The 21,635-nt window shown below is 43.8% G+C and overlaps 1 protein-coding gene across 1 annotated transcript in view; it reads left to right on the top strand.

Moving 5' to 3' along the window:
- The window catches only part of LOC144784144 (vimentin-like), a 33,231-nt gene extending 14,561 nt beyond the window's left edge, over positions 1-18,670 (top strand). The window contains exons 3-6 of the mRNA XM_078662820.1: positions 12,143-12,238; positions 12,636-12,803; positions 14,132-14,257; positions 18,446-18,670. Coding sequence (XP_078518946.1) covers positions 12,143-12,238; positions 12,636-12,803; positions 14,132-14,257; positions 18,446-18,670 — 615 coding nt within the window. The remainder of the gene's footprint in view (positions 1-12,142; positions 12,239-12,635; positions 12,804-14,131; positions 14,258-18,445) is intronic.
- The last annotated feature ends 2,965 nt before the right edge of the window (positions 18,671-21,635 follow it).

Genomic DNA, 21,635 nt, shown 5'->3' with positions numbered 1-21,635 from the left:
GGCACATTTTGGATACCATCTGTACTAATTTCCCTATATCGGTGTCAAGGCCAAGGCCGGTTGCCTGGTCGGATCATTTTCCCATATTTTTTTCACGGGCAATGAAGAACTCTCCACGACCAGCCATCTGCCACCGACCCCCAGCCATTAGGAAAATGGACCCGGGTCTGCTGATTGTTTCTCTGGCAGCTTCCAGGCCTTCCCTGTTGGGGGATCTGGAGGAAAATGTATCTCCGTTTGCTGACTGGATTGCTAGCTCGGGGGCTACTCTGTCTGCACCATGTCAGCCAAAGCTGAGGAGAGAGTCCCCCTCTAAGCCGTGGTTTACTCCTGAGTTGAGGACTCTGAAACATGTGTGCAAAATAGCAGAGAGAGCCTGGGGCTCCAGTGGCTACTGCCGGATTGATAAAAACACTCTCAGAACTAAACAAAAACTCTATTATGCTGCGATAGGAGAGGCCAAAGGCCAGCACTATTCTGCTCGCATCGAGCGGGCCAACAACAACCCATAAGAAATCTTTGCAATTGTGCAGAGTTTTTTTGCCCCTAGCACCCAGGTGGCAGTGGCACCGGTTTCAGAGACCTGGTGTAACACCTTGGCATCATTTTTAAGGGATAAAATCGTTAGTATCTAAGAGACGTTTTCGATTTCTTCCAGGAATTCCGGTGTTGGGTTGGCGCTGCCTAAGCCTGTGGTTAAACCTGACTTTACCTTTTCTGAATTTAGGCCGGTTGATTCTGCCAGCTCTCTCAGAATCCTTAAGGCCCTTAAGTCCGGCTCACCTAACGACCCGTGTGCAGCAAGGCTTCTGTCTGATTTGCCAGATATTATTAACTTAGAAGTGAATCTTATGGTAAATAAATCACTGCGTGAAGCTTGTGTTTCAAAGGGATGGAAAATGCGTTGATTCTCCCCCTACTTAAGAAGCCGTCACTTGACCCTCTGTTGCCTGAGAACTATCGGCCTATCTCGCTTCTGCCAAGTCTGGCTAAAGTATGCGAGAAGGTGGTTACGTTCCAACTTACCAACTTTGTTGCAGGGGCATGTCTGCTTCATCCGGCACAATCTGGCTTCCGTGCCTCTTATAGCACGGAGTCAGCTTTGTTAGAGGTCACGGAGGTGATTCGGGAGTGTTTGGATGACGGCGGGAGAGCAGCTTTGGTTATGCTAGATCTCTCAGTGGCGTTCAACACTGTGCCCCATTCCCTGCTCCTAGACCGCCTATCTGAAATTGGTATTTCTGGCATGGCCTTGAAATGGATTAGGTTCTTTTTGGAGGGTCGGCTGCAGCAGGTCTGGCTCCCTCCGTGTGCCTCTGCGCCTAAGCGGGTGACTACTGGTGTACCGCAGGGGTCCTCAAAGAAAGGGAGGTTCCCCTGTCACGTGTGTCAGGGAGGGGAATATTCAGTCATAAAAAGTTGAAGGTCCCTGTTATAGTTGTAGCAGACTAGGATCGCTGAGAGAAAGCTAGGGGGGGGGTTTGTTTAAGTTTTTGTCTATTTGTCAATTAAACAAGGGATTTTACAAGGCAAACTTTGACTGTATATTTGCTCATTTTATTACTACTGGACCTCGTCCCGAACGGTTGCTCCCCCACGCTCCCTGGCTCCTGCTTGCAATCTTCTTTCCAGCGCCCACAGCTGAAGCGCTTTCAATCGGCCCTCGTGTGTGGTATCGTAGCTCTTGTGATTCTTTAGCTTCACTTATTCATAGCGCTTTGTGCTTTGCTCATTGTGGTAGCGCTTTAACATAACTGCATTTGCCCACAGCTGAAGCACCTTCAATCAGCCCTCGTGTGTAAAATCATAACGCTTTGTGCTTAGCTCATTTTGGTAGCGCTTTAACTTAACGGCATTTGGTAGCGCTTTTACATATTCGCAGCAGTATTCAGTCCTTTGCGCTTTCACTGCCTACAGTGCATTCCTTCATTGCTGGCATTGTACTGTGTTGGTTTCGATTCCTATCCCTCCCACCATTTTGTTGTTGTGCTTTCCCCTGGCCCGCCTCCCCGCTACCGCCTCCCAACTGACCCGCCCACCCACGAACAGAGCGTCCTCCACCTCCAAGAGAAGACTGTGACCGCCTGGACCTCGTCCCGAACGGTTGCTCCCCCACGCTCCCTGGCTCCTGCTTGCAATCTTCTTTCCAGCGCCCACAGCTGAAGCGCTTTCAATCGGCCCTCGTGTGTGGTATCGTAGCTCTTGTGATTCTTTAGCTTCACTTATTCATAGCGCTTTGTGCTTTGCTCTTTGTGGTAGCGCTTTAACATAACTGCATTTGCCCACAGCTGAAGCACCTTCAATCAGCCCTCATGTGTAAAATCATAGCGCTTTGTGCTTAGCTCATTTTGGTAGCGCTTTAACTTAACGGCATTTGGTAGCGCTTTTACATATTCGCAGCAGTATTCAGTCCTTTGCGCTTTCACTGCCTACAGTGCATTCCTTCATTGCTGGCATTGTACTGTGTTGGTTTCGATTCCTATCCCTCCCACCATTTTGTTGTTGTGCTCTTCCCTGGCCCGCCTCCCCGCTACCGCCTCCCAACTGACCCGCCCACACTCCGCCCCCTCCACTAACCATTAAAAGCAGATGTCCCAACGCGCAGCGTCCACGCGCTGCGGCCGCGCGGAAGGTGCGCCAAAGGTAAGCCCGTCTACGCCCGTCCGTGCCTGGACCGCACCTAGCGCCAGACCCCCTGGTCCCCGCACCACCCACCCCTCCCTCATTACGTACAACGCATCCATCCTCCTAGCACTAAACGCCGGCCGACTCCCCAACTGCGCCCAAGCCGCACCTGGACACACCCATGGACCCTTCACATGCAACTCCTGCAAGTATGACGGCACCAAGACCAACTCCACATCCACAAACACCAAACAGAGATCCGCCACTAACCACCTTAAATGCATCCTACTCAACACCCGATCGGTCCACAGCCACGCCATCAAACTTTGGAATCTACGAGACACCATCTCTCCAGACGTCGCCTTTCTAACAGAAACTTGGATGAACGCCTCGTCAGCCCCAGACATCACCATAGCCATCCCGGAAGGCTACAAGATCACCCGGAAGGACCGCGTCAACCAGACCGGAGGAGGCATCGCCATTGTACATAAGAACACCATCCGCATCACGACCAGCTCGGACGTCAACCTCTCTAGCGCCGAACACCTTCACTTCCAGATCCACACCGACCCCAAGACCACACTCAGAGGCACCCTCCTCTACAGGCCACCAGGACCCCGTGCACAATTCACTGAAGACATCACTGATTTTATCACCCAACACGCCCTCTCCTCCGAAGACTACATCCTACTGGGAGACCTCAATTTTCACCTGGAAAAGAGGAACGACAACAACACCACCACCCTTCTGGACAATCTCGGCAACCTCGGACTCAAACAACTTGTTAATACCCCCACACACCACGCAGGACACACTCTCGACCCTATCTTCACCTCCAGCAAACATATTTCCTTCAGTCACACCACAGTTCTCCAATGGACGGACCACAGCTGCGTTCACTTTGTTTACAAGAAGACCACAACCCACAACCATCCTCAACCTTCCCTGCGAAGAAACTGGAACAAAATCACCATCGACCAGATCTCCACATCGCTTCTTCAAAACCCCCCTGCCCACTCATCGAACACCAACCAAGCAGCCATTAACCTCACTCAATGGCTAACCAACACCGCCGACAACCTAGCACCTTTGAAAAAACGTCAAATCAAACTAGGAAGCAAAAACGCCCCCTGGTTCAACGAGGATCTTAAGAAATCCAAGAAACTCTGTCGCTCCCTTGAGAAGACCTGGAAAAAAGACCCAAACACCAACACCAGGGACGCCCTCAAAAACGCCACGCATACACCACCAATTGATCCGGACTGCCAAGAAAACCGCATTCAAAGACCGACTAGACAAAAACGCCCACAACAGCAAAGAATTATTCAACATCGTCAAAGAATTTACCAACCCCACTGCCAACTCCAACGACATCACCCCCTCTCAAACCCTTTGCGACTCCCTAGCTTCGTTCTTCCACGACAAAATCGCAGACATCCACAACAGCTTCGACAACAAACCCGGAGACCAACACACCCAACCCTCTGCCGTACCTTCACCCCCCTTGAACATCCTTAATGACTGGAACCCAATCTCCACTGATGACACCATCCGCCTGATGAACTCCATCCACTCAGGATCCCACACAGACCCATGCCCTCACCACATCTTCAACAAAGAAGACTCCATCATAGCACCACACCTCCGAGACGTCATCAAATGCTCCCTCAACTCCGGCACCTTCCCAGAAAGCTGGAAACACGCCGAACTCAGCGCCCTTCTCAAAAACTACCGTCCCATCTCGCTCCTTCCATTCCCGGCCAAGGTCATCGAGAAGGCTGTCAACAACCAGCTCGCCACCTTCCTCGAAGCCAACAAATCCCTCGACTCCTCACAGTCCGGCTTCCGAGCCAAATGTAAATGTAATGTGTATAGGCATTTATATAGCGCACTACTTACCCGTGGGGTCCCAAGGCGCTTCGACCGCTGCGAAACCCTTCCTGGCTTCCCTGAGAGATGGTCCCTTAATGGGTATCTCCAGGGTGAGACCAGGCATCCCCGGCGGTCTGGTGGGGCCGTTAGTGAAGATGAGGCAAGCTAATGCCCAGAGTTGCCGAGTGTGAACGCTGATCAGAGTGGGCACCGAGGCGAGAGAATTATCGAGTCCGCTGACCCTGGTCCAGAAACCTGCCGCGCCGGGAATCGAACCCTGGTCCCGGGCCGTCCTCTGCTCTCGGGTCTGCCGCCTCTAACCAGTGAGCCACACTACTTCACAGTACTGAGACCGCACTCATCGCAGCAACAGACGACATCCGAACTCTACTGGACAATGGAGACACAGTCGCCCTCATCCTCCTCGACCTCTCCGCAGCCTTCGATACAGTCTGTCATAACACCCTGTTACAACGACTCAGAAACATCGGAATCCAAGGAATAGCACTGGAATGGATCACCTCATTCCTTGCCGGAAGAACTCAGAGAGTACGCCTCCCACCATTCAAGTCAGAGGCCACTGAAGTCATCTGCGGCGTGCCACAAGGATCTTCACTCAGCCCCACCCTCTTCAACGTATACATGAGCCCCCTAGCGACCATCACACGCCAACACAACCTCAACATCATCTCCTACGCTGATGACACTCAACTGATCCTCTCACTCACCAAAGACCCAAACATCGCCAAAACCAACCTACATGAAGGAATGAAAGAGGTAGCCGAATGGATGAAGCATAGCCGTCTGAAACTGAATTCAGACAAAACAGAAGTCCTTATCTTAGGTACCTCCCCCTACGCCTGGGACGACTCTTGGTGGCCAGAAGCCCTTGGAAAAGCACCCATCCCGACGGATCACGCACGGAACCTAGGCGTCATCCTGGATTCCTCACTCTCGATAACCAGACAAGTCAACGCCGTCTCTTCATCTTGCTTCAACATTCTTCGCATGCTCAAAAAAACATTTCACTGGATCCCTACCGAAACTAGAAAAATGGTCACCCACGCACTGGTTACAAGCCGCCTGGACTACGGAAACACCCTTTACGCCGGTACCACCGCAAAACTCCAGAAAAAACTCCAACGCATCCAGAACGCATCAGCCAGACTCATATTAGACATCCCACGTAAAGAACACATTTCTGATCACCTGAAAGACCTCCACTGGCTCCCCGTCAATAAGAGGATAACTTTCCGCCTCCTCACTCACGCACACAAAGCTCTTTACGAACTTGGACCCGAATGCCTCAATACACGTCTTTCCTTCTACACCCGCTCCCGCCAGCTGCGTTCTTCCAACCAAGCCCTCGCTGCTGTTCCCCGCATCAACAAAACCACCATGGGAGGAAGATCATTCTCCTACCTAGCAGCCAAAACCTGGAACTCACTTCCCATACACCTTCGCCTCACTCAAAACCACCTAATATTCAGAAAGCAACTTAAAACTTGGATATTCGAGAAGTAATTCCCCACCCCTCTTCAAGCGCCTTGAGACCCTCTGGGTATGTAGCGCGCTATATAAATTTATTGACTTGACTTGACTTGACGTTGCCACTACAGGTGGTATTTTAAATTGTTTTGTATTATGTTTTAGATTGTGACCCAGATGGGAGGCTTAAAATAACTCTTGTATATTTTTATAATAATTCCTTGTAGCAGTGCCATTTACTCTTGTGTACTTTAGTAATTTGATTATATTTAGCTCTGTAGTTTGCCTTGTGAAATCCTTTGTTTAATTGACAAATAGACAAAAACTTAAACAAACCCCCCCCCTAGCTTTCTCTCAGCGATCCTAGTCTGCTACAACTATAACAGGGACCTTCAACTTTTTATGTACCGCAGGGGTCATCACTTAGCCCTCTCCTTTTTAACATCTACGTGACTCCACTATTTTATCTTGCAGAGTCAGTGGGAGGTAAGGTGATGACCTATGCAGACGACACCCAGTTGTTGTTTACCTGGAGCAAGGAGGGTGACTCGGTTGTGACAGTCCAACATTGTCTGTCTTTCAGTGGCTGGCAAATGCACAGCTGAAATGCAATGAAGGAAAGTCTGAGTGTTGCTGTATGACTCCTTCTCAACGGACTTCAGTGAGAGGCTCTGGCCTTCTGGTTTTCCTCATCCTAGTGAGAGGAAAGGTGCTGCCAAAAACATTGGAGTCTGGTTCGACGAAAATCTGAACTTTGTGACGCAAGTAAAGAAACAGGCCGGCACTTGTTTTGGCACGTTGAAGATCTTGAGGAAGTTTCTTCCCTTTTTGCCATGCACGGCCAGAGAAACTGTGGTCCGTGCATTGATTTTGTCCCATTTAGACTATGCCAATACCCTTTTGGTTGGCGGTCCGGGATTTCTAGTGAGGAAACTGCAAGTTCTTCAAAACTCGGCAGCCAGACTTCTTGGAGGTTTGTCATCTAGGCATAGTGTTTGCACTTATTTGCGCACTTTGCATTGGCTCCCGGTTGAATCTCGTCTTAAATTTAAAATGCTGTCAATTGCTCATCAGGCCCTTTATGGTCTAGGCCCTATCTATTTGCAGAAGAGGTTCACTTTCTATATACCAGATAGACAGCTGCGCTCCTCTTCTCAGCTGCTGATGCAGACGCCGACGTTTAAGTGCCAGCGACTTGGCAGGAATTCTCTTGTGCTAAAGCAGGTCTGGCCTGGAATATGCTGCCCCTGACTCTGCGGGGCAATCAGGATCCACTGTTGTTTAAGAAAAAATTTAAAACGCTGCTTTTTTAAGCTGACGGGTGTGGTTTTCTCTCTTTTCTGACGTAAGCGCCGGGACACTTTCGAGTAGCTGTGCGCTCTATAAATTAAATATAAAATAACATAACAGTTGGATATGGGCTTAAAAATACCTTGGCAACTCAGGATATATACCAATTGTAATATGAGCGGGTAATTTATATGATCACTTGCCCATGCTCACTAATATATATTGGTATGACTACACGTAAAGTTAAACATAGAATGGATGAACACCGTAGTGCTTTCAGATGCAGGAAATCTAACACACGCATGACTAGACACTACATAGAGATGGGCCATTCCGAGGATGATTTTTCATGGGTCATGGTGGATAAACCTAGATATGATACCAGCGAGGGGCCCCTTGACAAGGTACTGTTTAGGCGTGAACAGAGATGTGTATTCCGTACAAAAAGTCATGAGATAGGACTGTACAAGGATATACCGTGGTGTTCAATATAGATTTTGATTACACTTCTATTTTGGCACAATACATGGTGTGTAATACTAATTACATAACATAATTGGCGTAATAGATAACACAGACGTGTTAACACTATTATTGTAAGCATGTTTTGTACACCCATGTATATTACAGACAGTTGAGAATCAAACAATTATTGATATATACGTGTGACAGGTATTAGTTTTGTCCATTGTTCTCTTGATTCCAAAACATGATATTCAGGGATTGGTTTTTGTCGCAAACTACATTTCCCAGAGTGATTGTAGTTCTGGCAATTAAATCATCATTTAGAACTACGATTCCCAATACCCTTGCAGCTCCGTTCACACGACGAGATGACTGCAATAATGACAATTGCGAAATATAATGTTTCTACAATTTTATACTTTACTAGCAGCCCGTCCCGACGGTGTCCAGGTATGAATTGCTGCCGGCCAGTAGTATATTGTTTTGTAGGATTTCGTTTTGATAGCATTTCTTATCTGTGACAGGCCTGTGAAACGCTCCGATTCACAGTGAACTGCTGATGCACTTAAGAGTGCGCGTTCAGTAGTGTGTGAACTCGAGTTTCCCTACTTTATTTTTCCTTGCAATATTATATAGCGCAAACTCGACAACATGGCATGAGCACAATTTACATTACAGAAGAACACATTCATTTGTGGTAGGCTCGGGGAGACAAAGCGATTTGCCTGGAATCACAGGATGTTGAGCTGATGCCGAGATTCGAACTAAGCTCCCCAGCTCTAAAGTTCGCAATTCTAGAACTTGTGGCGGGAGTTGTGTCTAAAAGTGTATGTCGGTGCTGGCCATCAATGAGAGAGACCTGTGCATTTTTCAAATGGGTGGTGAAAAATGATGAGTATGTTGCTGGAGATGTCTGCCGCCGTGCCACCAATGTACTTACCGGGGGAGGGTAAACACCCATTATTCCGCAACTTTCTTTCCGCATACCATCACTCCGCATACTTTCATTACGAAAGTACCATGACTCCGCAATGCCATTATAACGCATGGCATTACATTTTATATGCTTTTACCACGCATACATTTACAACGAAATTCGTTGTAAATGCATGAATGGTAAAAGCACGTTTTTCTGGATAGGTATGGGTTTTGGGCTACAGGGGTATTTTTAGAGTTCAGGGCTAGGTTTGGGTTTTGGGGTATAGGGGTATTTTTAGTGTTCAGGGGTAGGTTTGGGTTTTGGGGTACAGGGATATTTTAAGCGTTGTAAAAGTTTTAGAAATGATGTATTTGCGGAGTAATAGTACCACGTTATAAAAATTGCGGAATATCATCACATATTCCCGGGGGAGGGATAGTCCCTTTCTTGCTATTTCCATGGAGCCGGGCCTTGTGTCCGGATGGGCATGGCGCGAGGCCTGTGCGCAACAGAAGTGGAAAATCTCCAGTGTGCATTTCAGGCGTCACCGGAAGTTAAGGCGAGATTACATTTCCTGCACAATGGCCCCTGTTTGCGCTCCTTCCGGTCCTTGGGAATGGTGCCATGCCTGACCTCCATACAGTAAAGCAGGTGCACGTCACTGGGAGCGCGGGGCAAGCACACCCGGAGCTGGAATATACAGAACCTGGGAAGAAAAACCAATGAAATATTGGGCACAACGCTCGCTTTTTTTCCCCGTAATCCAGCGCCCCGCACACGCCCACGCCCCCAGCACACGCCCACAGCACACAATATTAAACATTGCATGAAGGGCAGAACGTATCACACGCCCCCAGCGTTTGTCACGCCCCCAGCACACGCCCACAGCACAACGCAGACACGCCCACAAGGGACTACTTTGCTGGCACGGTTCTTTTACCTTTTAAATGTATATGGTGGGCGCCTGCATAGCATATGTCCTTCTGCTGCAACTGCCCTTTCCAACGCTGTATTGGGTATTGTGATTGGGGCTGTGGTTCCTGAGATTATCTGCCTCAAAGGTTTGGGCTCTCTCTTTATTATATTAGTATAGATAGGCAAATTCTGTAAACCCAAATTTGGGGTTAGGCCATTAACTTGTATTGTCCTTGAACCGGAAGTGGCCCGAGGTTTTGCAATAATAATGTGTCTGTTTGTGAACCGGATATGATTAGGATATTTCTGTGATGCGATATGCCGGCAAGGCACGGTATTTAAATGTTTGCAAAGCCTGGCGGGTTTCCTTTTGGCCTGAATGAAGCAGCCGTAGGCTCCAGGAAAGTCGATAAGACCCACCTTGCAGCTTTGCTAACATGTAAGAAAAGCATTGTTGCCTTTACGATTAGCCGCGCAAATCAAGTATGGAGTAGTGCTAATGTGACTCTAGCGCTACTGTTTTGAGGGGACCTGACAGATGCAGTGAGGCTTTTAGTCTGCCGGCGGCCGGGTGCAACACCTCAAGTAGAATGATTTGGCTGGATAGTCTTCGAGTCCCCCATAAAGATAAATATTAAACCTGGATGACTTAGACTTTAAGCTTGCCTATCAAGAACGTTTAACCAAGTGAATTGAACACCATGATTATGTAATGGAGAATGCCCATGTGAATAATTGAAGTGCTAAAGAATTTGTGTTATATTGTTTCATTTTAATATTTTGATCACTACATTCCAGATTCCTGTGACATGTGTATTTAGGACCTTAGAAGGAAGAAGTAGATGATCTGTCAGAAATTGGTGAGGTGATATAATTCCATCTCACACGTGTGCAGTGATATGGTTATCGCCCTGGTTCTCACTAAAACTGGGTGTATGGGTTTTGTGGATATTGTGGATATTGAGCAGATTTAAAAGTGAAAGGTTTTTATTCACAGATAATGGACCAGATTGCAGCTGGTTCCTTGGCTCTCCATATATATTAAGTATGGTCATTTTATAATTTTTTTCACGTTGTAGCAGAGTGAGAATATGTTGGTCCTGACGAATGCCACGAACTTTTAGTCATGTTGACCTGACATATATGGAACATCCATATCCCTATTTTCCCACTGTTTTTATCTCTATCCGCCTAGGACAACTATTCAAGTTTTGTGTCCTTTGTGGAGATAGTTTTAACTCACTAGTTTTGATTAATTTTTGCACTCTACCCCTCACTCATCTTAACATTGGATGAAATAAAACACCTCACGCTCCTCTCTGGAGGGAGAGTTGTAGCCCACACTGTGTACCTTGCGGTTGCCTGTCATGTTGTGCTTTGAAACGCACAACATGCATTTTTGGCATTGCGGAGGACGGTGCTTTCAGCACCACCCGCCGCAATGTTAAAAATGCGGGATGCACCCGCCACTGTGGTGGGTGCATCCTAATTCTAGGCACAGGACCTCTGCCCTTATGGAGGACGGTCCCTGCCCACGACAGGATGGCGGACGGAAGTTCGTCCGCCATCCTAATGATGGCGGTGCCTGTCATGTTGTGCTTTGAAACGCACAACATGCATTTTTGGCATTGCGGAGGACGGTGCTTTCAGCACCACCCGCCGCAATGTAAAAAATGCGGGATGCACCCGCCACTGTGGTGGGTGCATCCCAATTCAAAGGCACAGGACCTCTGCCCTTATGGAGGACGGTCCCTGCCCACGACAGGATGGCGGACGGAAGTTCGTCCGCCATCCTAATGACCCCCATAGTGTTTTAAACTGGATTCTTTTTTCAACTGGCAGCCAGTGTAATTTAGGTAGAAATTTGGACACTGAGCAAGATTTCGGGAGCGCCAGGAGAATGGAGGCTGCAGCGTTCTGTATTTTCTGCCGACGCCAGATACTGGACTTATTGGCGCCTAAATAGAGAGAGTTGCCATAGTCCAATCTAGATAAAATCATAGCCTGAACAATGGTCTGACGAATTTTCAAAACAAAAAAGCCAAGTAGAGGTTTTAATCCTCCCAAGAGTCCAAAACAGGTCCCAGCTACAGATTTAGATTGGGTATCAAAAGAGAGACCACTGTCAATCCAAACACCGAGATTCTTAACTGCCTAATTATGCAGGGGAGCTGGTTTGAGTCGATCTGGCCAATATTGCTCAGACCACATATCACGGTCTCTCCCGAACAACATAATTTCTGACTTACTGGCATTCAACTGCAGGTAGTTTGAAGCCATCCAGTCCGCGATCACAAACAAATCCTCCTTAAATTTCATGAGGTTGTGGCCTATCACTGAGTTGAAATCATGAAAATATACCATCTCAGTCTTCATTAAGATCATTGGGGAGGGTGGATTGTTTTACTGCTATTTTTTTTTAAATATTTCAGGGGACGAGTGAATAATTATTATTTACATTTCATGCATGCATAAAGTACCCTAAAATTGTATCATACATGCTGTTGACTACACAATGAGGACAGCTGCATTTACTAACATCTTCCAATTGTTTTCTGTCTCAATAAGGAGCTTGACAATGTCAAACAGGAACGCCGTGATCTGGAGTGCAAAGTAAAGACACTCCAAGAAGAAATCGACTTTTTGATGAAGCTTCACAATGAAGTAAGATATTTTGCAGGACAGTTTTTTTTAAAACATTCATGATTATGGTAAGGAAAAGAGCAACATAAACCTTTCAACGCTACTTCAGTGAATTCTGTTGCATGCTCTTTAAGTAAATCAAACACCAATAACACCTACAATAAATAAAGTAGTTTTCCTCAAAGTATGTTTTAATCAGTTTATATTTTCTCTGCTGCAGTGGAAGCTACATTAAACACTGACAGAGTGAAAAAAGAACAGAGGAAGTAGCTGTTCACTGCAATAAAATGACATTAACCATGTGCTAATGTTTTTAAACTGTTTTACTTTAACGTACAAAGCTTGCTTTCCCCTCTGGGTTAGGTGTGGGTTGTCCTCTTGAATTGTTTGCCGCCACTTCTGTTTTTTGTGTTCGCAGGAAATTTGGGAACTTCAGTCACATATGATCAAGAAGCCAGCCAACAACATCACTGAACTAGATGTGCCTAATTTTGACCTTGCAGCTGCCCTCGGTGAGGTCCGCCTACAGTATGAAAAGATGGCAATCAAAAACCTCTCTGAGGAAAATGATTGGTACAAGGCCAAGGTACAGAATGGTATTTAATATAAATTAGATTATAGACAAAAAGGCAATTCATCATTGTCGTAAACCAAAGGTCATGAACCAACAGATTATTTTTACCACTATTAAGAATTCGGAGCCAGATGCACTAAGTTTTTTTGTGGTCGTACCGGGTCCAATTCACAAAATAAGGCCATTTGCAACTGCAAAATGGTCTTTTTGTATGTAATATTCCCAATTGAGAATCAGTAACATGTTACCGAATTGCAATTTGGACCAGCTGTGGCCGTACAGGTAAGAGTGGTGGGGCTGGGTGAGGGGGAATTTCAACGGACGATGACCAGGGAAAATGAAATAAATAATTAATTCACCCTGGTCATCGTCCGTCAAAATCCCTCCTCACTCTGCCCTTCCGCTCTTACCTGTGCGGGCCGCGGCTGATTTGGACGTGTGAATAAACCTGAATCCGTATTTTTAAAGGGCATTTTTAGGGCACCCCTTGCAAATAGTGATTTGGTTGAAATGTATGAATGTTTTGCAACTGAAATCTAGTCGTAAAGCATTAATAGATGACTTACTACTGAAAGCTAGTGGTAGACATTTTGCAAAAGGTAATGTTGACAGAAATTTTTTTTTCCCCTGCCTACTCTTAAAAGAAATGTCCTAATTATTTTTTTCCTAAGGAAAATGGGATGCATTTAAAAAAACAATTGCTTTATTCTAAAGCAATCTCAGACCCCAGCAGTCCACCATCCCTGTGATGTCAGTGAATCATAGTAGGTCCCAATTTTGTGACCAACCTCATTAATATTCATGAAGAAGGTGAAATTGTGACCCACTACGCTTCAGTGCTTAGTGAACCGACCTATTTGTTAGTAAAATACCACACTAGTCACAAAAACACTGCAACCAGTATTTTGCAACTAGTGTTTAGTACATCTGGCATGGATTTACCCACTGATTATATATTTCTCATGTATCACTACTTGCACTCATAACGATTGAAATGGCACTTCATTCATTTTACAAGTATTTGGAAACTTAGCAGCTTTTCGAATATATGCTTTTGGGCTCCAGATTGAGTATGGACTCAATGGACGATGCCCTTCAATCTGGTGAATTTTGGCAACATGAAATCTCAGTTTTATGGTATTGTGCCCTATTTGAAAGATTTTATTAAATTAAGTGTGACTGATTTATTAACAGCAGTGCACTATTAGTGAATTAAATTCACATGGACAGTAATGTTGGCCTTGTGCTTGTCTTATTGTGAGACCATGAAGCCTGCACCTCACTGTTATATAGATTTTATATCATTCAAATTTTCACAATTTACTACTTTTGTACCCCAGTTTGCAGAACTTTCTACAGCTGCGATCCAGAACAATGATGCCCTGCGCAAAGCTAAACGGGAATCAAATGAGTCCCACAGGCAGCTACAGACCCTGAAATCGGAAGTCGATGCACTGAAAGTAACTGTGAGTAAAATGTATCTAATGTCTCCATGTTTCCAGTGGTAATTTTGCTCCCTTTATTTGCTTGCCCTTTCACAAAATAGCGTCTTATTCTGATAATATGTACAAGAGTTTAAGCTGATTTATGTTTGTAAGCCCCAAATGCATTACATGTAGCTCCACGTCCATTTTCAGTCACAGTCCATCTGCCTCAATGTGCTGCTAGCATAATACAGACTTCACATTTTTTGGGTCCGGTAACATTGAAACGGGGAAAACCATGCTTGCCTTATATTCTGATCAGATTTTATGTGTCACTAAAATAGTGCATACTTTTGGTTATCTCCTCATATGAATAACATTCTCAAGATAGCATGTAGTACTGTATAAAAGGCTACAATCTAACCCAGAACTGGTGTGATGGAGCGTAATGCAAGACCCTGCTTCACTGGCTGGTTTAGTCCAATGGATCGTGCTACCAATATACATTACTTGCCATAGACATTCCTAGCAATAAACACAATAAGGTGTATTGCATTTCAATTGAAATAAACAATGTAATGAATTACTCAACAAATGGCTCATAAAGAGCACTATCATGTCAGCGTGTTATATCAAAAATGTTTTCATATATGATTTCCTAGCATTATAAATCAATTTGAAATAAATAATTATAAAATGTAATAATTAACAGTGAAACCCCCGTTGTCAATGAGAGAAATTATTGACTGTGAAGGATAATGAAGCAATATTTAATCGCGATTTCAGTGGGAAATAGACATGTTCCAATATGGAGGCCAAGAAATCTAATGTGGACTATGCATTCCATTCTTGTCCTATGTCTATGTCAATGAGTTTTTGATGACACAGGAAGTTGTAGGTAATGATATGTTTAAAATACATGGAGAGGCTGCACGTAAGCATGTTGATGAAGGCTCAATCTAAAACGCCTCCGTTGTACCTGTAACTCGTCTAATTAAATTGAGTTATTTTCATCCCTCAAGAATGCAGTCTCTTCTTTTGAAGAAATTCAAGCTCAATAGAATTCGTGGTCCCACTACCACGCCCTAAAAGACAGGCACCTGCTCCGGAGTAGTGTGTGTTCCTTGGTGGAATAGTGCAATAATATACATCCAACACTGCTCACAGCATTTCCTTTCGGCGAACTGTGAGAAATGAAAAACCCAGACAATTTGACGGAAAAGTTGTTTATTTCTCCTCACTCCTCAATCTCCATGACGCGTTTCAGGCATCCAGTGCCCTTGATCAAATCCAAACATTGTTTGGATTTCATTATCCTTGATATAGATTTCCGTATCTAAGAATACTAATCTTTCATTGCTTATCTTATAGGTAAATTTAAAGTTTGTGGTGCAAATTTTGAATTAATCATCAATTAATCTTTTCCAACTGACAATTTTATTCAACACATGATCGTTAAATGTGCTCCATGCTCTTTCCTTTTCCCACCTGCTCCATATGTTTTGCCACAGCATTAGCTCTGTCTTTGTGTATGGTTGCCCCCACATGCTAATGCCGTGGTGAAACATATGGAGCAGGTCCATCAAGGGGACTGGAAACAGTTGAAATTCTTTGGAATAGAGACGGTACCAAAAAGAGAATGTGGTGGGGACGTTGAAAAACTATTGCACCAAAAATAATCGTGCCATATTCTAAATATGAGAACATTAAGCCTGCACGGCCTGAATCAATCGGAGGAGCAATATATTCATGCGTAATAAGAGAGTAATTCTCGATGAAGCTGAATAAGGAAACTAAGGAAAGCGAAGAGAAGAAATGTGACATAAGTAGCCCCACTGGAGGGGTGCGAATGAGCTGGGTTTGATACATACCCGAAAGGAAATGGGTGGCTTGGAAAGAAATACAAACCTAATTATACACTTACCCGAAAATAAATATCATGATGATAAATAAAGTTGGATTGAACGAGGAAGAAAAAAAGAAAAAGATTCACAAATAAAGCGGGACTGAGTTGAACATTGGAACAAGCCATGCTGATAAAATATAAAGGGGATTTTATCCCATATAAAATGCCAATAGTTTAAATTGTCACGGTGGAGAAATTCACGTTTAAAGGAGTAATAAGACTAACTATATTCTCCAGAATGCAAAGGGATACTTGTGACTCAAACAGGAAATGATGGCGTAGCGGTTTGAATACTTGAATAGAGAGTTGACAAGTGGTCAGTTGATCGTTGGCAAGGTATTAGGAGGTACCGAAACGAGTAGATCTAGTCTCGCTGATTAACTCTATTGAATGAAGGAGTAAGAAACAAAAACAAATTGCAAAAAGTACTTCAAGAGTGTGGCCTATTTTTCTTTCCTGTCTGGAAGGATTGTGTGGAAATATGAAGCGGCAGGGTTCCGCCACAGGGGATCGCACCTGCATGGACTGCTGCAGAATCCAGTGAAGGGGAACAAAGGTGGAAGAAATATACATATATATATATCTGTATTTAAACTGAGATTGTATTTATTATAACATTGCTGCTATATTTATATCCATTTTATGGATGTATTCAGCAAATAAGTAAATATACACAAGTATATATTCGTTTTTGTGGAGTTTACAAAGTATGTTCTCACTTTCTATGGTCACATGACCAAGTAACATGATTTCGGTGGGTGTGCACTTTAAAGCATTTAAAAATGGAAAAGGTTGCTGTGACCATTGTGTGATCAAAGGCTTTCGCCTCCGAAACGCGTCATTTGTAATACTTGGCAATAAAGAAAGGAACATCTTGCCGTACTCCAGTGGTCTGTTCTCCTTCTCCGCTAGTTCTATAGAGCTGCAGGTGGTCCGTAGATTTGCTGATTGATATATATATGTATATATAGATATATATATATATATATATATATATATATATATATATATATATATATATATATATATATATATATATGTGTATACATATATATTTAGATAGATAGATAGATAGATAGATAGATAGATAGATAGATAGATAGATAGATAGATAGATAGATAGATAGATAGATAGATAGATAGATAGATAGATAGATAGATAGATAGATAGATAGATAGATAGATAGATAGATAGATAGATAGATAGATAGATGTAGGTATATGCAAGCAATAGTAAAATTCACAAGAAAAATGCAGGGAAATAGAACACAAGTAAATGATAAATGCATGGAAGAATAACTCTATGTACATAAATATATAGTTAGGAACAGAAATACTTCACAGCATGGTCACTCAGATGAAAACACATGTAGAAAGTACTATATATATATATATATATATATATATATATATATATATATATGTATATATATGTATATATATGTATATGCACATATGTCTCCAATCCAATGATCAGCAGAGAAAATACCTCACCAGCTGCAATAGCTTCATCTGGGGTCAAGAGACTTCTCAAGCCTGGAAATGCTTCATCGAACGGGTGTGCCCGTCCCTCAGTAGGAGAACCCGATTTCCAAGTCAAAAGACTCCAGTTTTATACTGTTCTGAATGCACCAGAAACTTAGTGAAGCTGGCCAGGTGCCAGCAAGCATTCCAAGGCACAGGATACTTCACATATTTCTTTGCGCTCCCATACTTCATGTTTCCCTAATCTTGCATCGGTTTGAGAAAGTACAAAAACATTTCAGAAAGTGTGCAAACTCCCTTGAAAGAGGAAACCAATCTGAACCTGCGGGCCTGCTTGTGTGTGTAAAACTCAGAATTCAAGATGACACGAGGGCATGTCAAAGCCAATATACAACATACTGCACATTTGTGCACCACTGCCTTTAGCACCACACACTGAGATGGAGAACTAAATTTCACACATTTCTCTCTCATGCTTTCAAACACACATTCTTTTCCGAACAAGGCTGTTTTGAAACTCTCCTACTCTGCAGCTTTAAGGTGACATGAAATGAAAATGCAAGTTAAAATGCAAGTGAAACACATAGAGGCAATGAAGACAATGGTAGCCAAGGCCATCATTTAATCCTAAGTGCATATAGCACAATAGGGCCCAATCATTTTTTGCTAAACCACTACTGGTGTTTGAGGGATTTCTGGTTCATGTACTTGCTGGGTTTAGATTTCTGAAAGCCCATCCTAACTTGATACCCACACATTCTCATTTAGCCATGATAATAAGTAGTCATAATTCAGAAATGTGTCCTTGGAATGACCACTGGTCCTATCACTGTTTGCAGAACAAGTCTCTGGTGCTCCAGATGCATGAGCGGGAAGATAACTTTGAGATGGAAACTGCTTGCAACCAAGACATCATCAGCCACCTTCGTGTTGAAAACCAGAACATGAAAGAAAAAGTGGCACGCCACCAGCGTGAGTACCAGGAGCTGCTGAACGTCAAGATGGCCCTGGATATTGAGATCGCATTTTACAGGACACTGTTGGAGGGGGAGGAGAGCAGGTAGATTGCCAACATTATGAGCACCACATGATATACCACAACAACTACATGTGGTCACTATTCATGAGTAACACCAGTTTATTGACCATAATCTGCTCTTCCATGTCTTTACAGGATTGATCGCTCATTCTTTGCTACGAAAGGTAAGAAATGTACACCAGCGCTAACTCGTACCATGGGTACATGTTCGCCGCTAATCCTTCACACCATATGTCTAGTGTAGTAACACATTACAGTTGAAAAAGTACCTTGTCTGCTTGCATAGTAACATTTGCATAAACTTAAGATAATCAGTAGAAAGAAGGGGCAGTCTCGGCCTATTAGAAGAAGCAATAAATGGTTTTCAACAATTTATTTGTTTTTTTGTTTTTTGAGTACTGATCTTCTTTGAAGTAGCTACTACATGCTGCATGTCTGGTGTTTGCACAGCATTTCCGAATTGTAATGTACAGTACATTGATTGAAAACTGGAAATAGTGTGTTTGCAATGCTTTCAGGTTAGATAATAGTCAAAAGAAGCTAATCACATCGTAATGGTACTATTACTAATACATATTGTTGCTATCCGTGCAATACAAAAAAATCGTGGTTCAGGCGTTAATAGGATCACGACTTGATTACGCTAACGCCTTGTATGCGGGATTGCCGAAATATTTGTTGACAAGACTACAAATAGTTCAGAATTCGGCTGCAAGAGCCATTTTTGGCCTTCCAAGTAGAGCTAGAGCCTCCAATCTGCTCAAAGAGTTACACTGGCTCCCCATCTCTAAAAGAGTCATTTTTAAAACTCTTACTCTGGCGTTTAAAGCCCTTCACTCTGTAGGTCCTAATTATATCAAGAAGCGAATGGCTTTTTATGCACCTAGGAGGATGCTGCGATCGGCTACTTCAGCTACGATTGTGGTCCCGCCCATCAAACGTGCTCGGATGGGAGGACGGTCTTTCTGTTATCTAGCGGCCCTCCATTGGAATGGGCTCCCGATCTCGTTGAGGAAAGCCAACAGACTGGTGGCCTCCTGATCTGGGCCCAGTCCCTGAGCCCAAAACAGTGATCAAGAACCTAGGAGTCAGACTAGAACCAGAGCTGACTATGAAACATCATGTCTCCATTACGGTAGGAACATGCTTCCACGTAATAGGTCTCCTCTGGAGGATTTTTCCTTTCCTTCCGGATTCTTATAGGAGAACCCTGGTTCAAGCTCTGATTATCAGCCGCCTTGATTACTGCAACGGCCTCCTGGCAGGAGCTAACGAAGAGGTCCTCAACCGCCTACAGGTGGTACAAAATACAGCAGCGAGGTTGGTGCTCAATGCTCCCCCTAGGTCTCCTTCTAGACCTCTATTGCACAAACTTCATTGGTTGCCAATACGGCAGCGAGTGAATTTTAAGATCGGCTGTATAATCCACAAAGGCCTCAATGAATTAGGACCTGAGTATCTTGCTACTAAGTTTGTTCCCTACGTTCCTACACGTACCCTTAGGTCTGGTGAACAGCTCTTGTTGAACATTCCAAAAATCACCAAAGCAAGGCAAGGAGGTAGGACCTTGTCTGTGGTAGGCCCAAGCTTTTGGAATTCCCTCCCGCTTTCTTTAAAACAGTGTGGGAGTCATCTAGAATTCAGAAAATGTCTGAAAACTTTTCTGTTTAGCCTATGCTAAGCATTTATCCGCTGGTTTTTACTAGACCTTTGGTATTAAAGTGTTAAAATATCTCCCCGTAGCTCCATCTAAGCTCTCCACTCTAGGTGTCATAAGCGCGGAGATACTCCTTCGGGAGTTTATTCATAGCGCTATAAAAACCTATAAATAAATAAATAAATAAAATAAACAGTCTCCTCGTCTTTAGAAAGGAGCTTAAGACGTGGCTCTTTTCCGCGTGACTTCCATGACCACTTATAAGCCGCTGTCTGGATGTTTTGGGACTCAGGTCTCTTTGCCAAAGCGCCGGGACACCCTTTGGGGTAGCCGTGCGCTATAGAAGAGATCGCACATAACATAACATAACATATTAGCACCACCTCCTATAAACATTGAATTAAACATTAAATGAATCCCTTGTAAATATAATGTCAAGAGCTACTTTTTTCCTAGGTGAGGGAGCGGAGGCTTTCATTCACTCATTGAGGGCTTAGCTTTATGAATAAAATGCAATTTACTATGTAGTAACATATTGGTGGATGAGGGAGCAGAGATGTTATTCACTCACTGGGGATTCATTTTAGGAACAAAATATCATGATCTATGTAGTAACAAATGCTTTCATAGATGAGGAACAGGAGGTGTAAGTCACTCATTGAGAGTTTCGCTTCCGGAATAAAATGTCATGAAGTATGTACTCACACATGGGGGGTGAGATGCATACCATTTTCTCCACATTTCACTTGAATTATGCACTGAAACAAATCTTCGTGCTTCCTAGCTCAGTGTCATGCCCAAATGACACGATTTAGACAAAACTCCAATAAGCATGGAGACCTTTCCCCCCCAACCAATGCACAGCAATGTTATGCCCATTGGCGCATTTTACTCCTTGCTCGACGGTTTGAAAGTACTGGTCCTGTGTTTCTCCATGTTAACTCTCTTTTTATTATTTTAGTCCACAGGTGGGAATGTGCGCCATTTTTCCAAGTTTCTCCTGTTCACCATGTGCCCATCTGGACCTCGATATGACAACACGACAGAAGCGCTTTTCATAAAAAAGGCAGCGTTCATTCAAAATAAAACCCAATGCATTTCGGGCAGACTGTGCCCTATGTCAGGGGTCACTGAAGAATAAATAACAATAAAACGAAATCAGTACGCAGTATAATAATAATATATCACAAAATCGTGCTGTAATGTAGCGTGCTCACATTCTTTACAATGTCCCACATTTACCTCAAATGACAAAAATTACAAATACTAGTTTTACTTGCCAATTATCTTACTAATCAAATGTCATCTGCAGCCTCTTATTTTTTACTGTTTC

The sequence above is a fragment of the Lissotriton helveticus genome, chromosome 10 (genome assembly GCF_964261635.1).
Source record: "Lissotriton helveticus chromosome 10, aLisHel1.1, whole genome shotgun sequence".
Lineage (NCBI taxonomy): Eukaryota > Metazoa > Chordata > Amphibia > Caudata > Salamandridae > Lissotriton > Lissotriton helveticus.
Note: the sequence above shows the minus strand (reverse complement) of the source record. Positions and strands in the feature narration are given on the sequence as shown.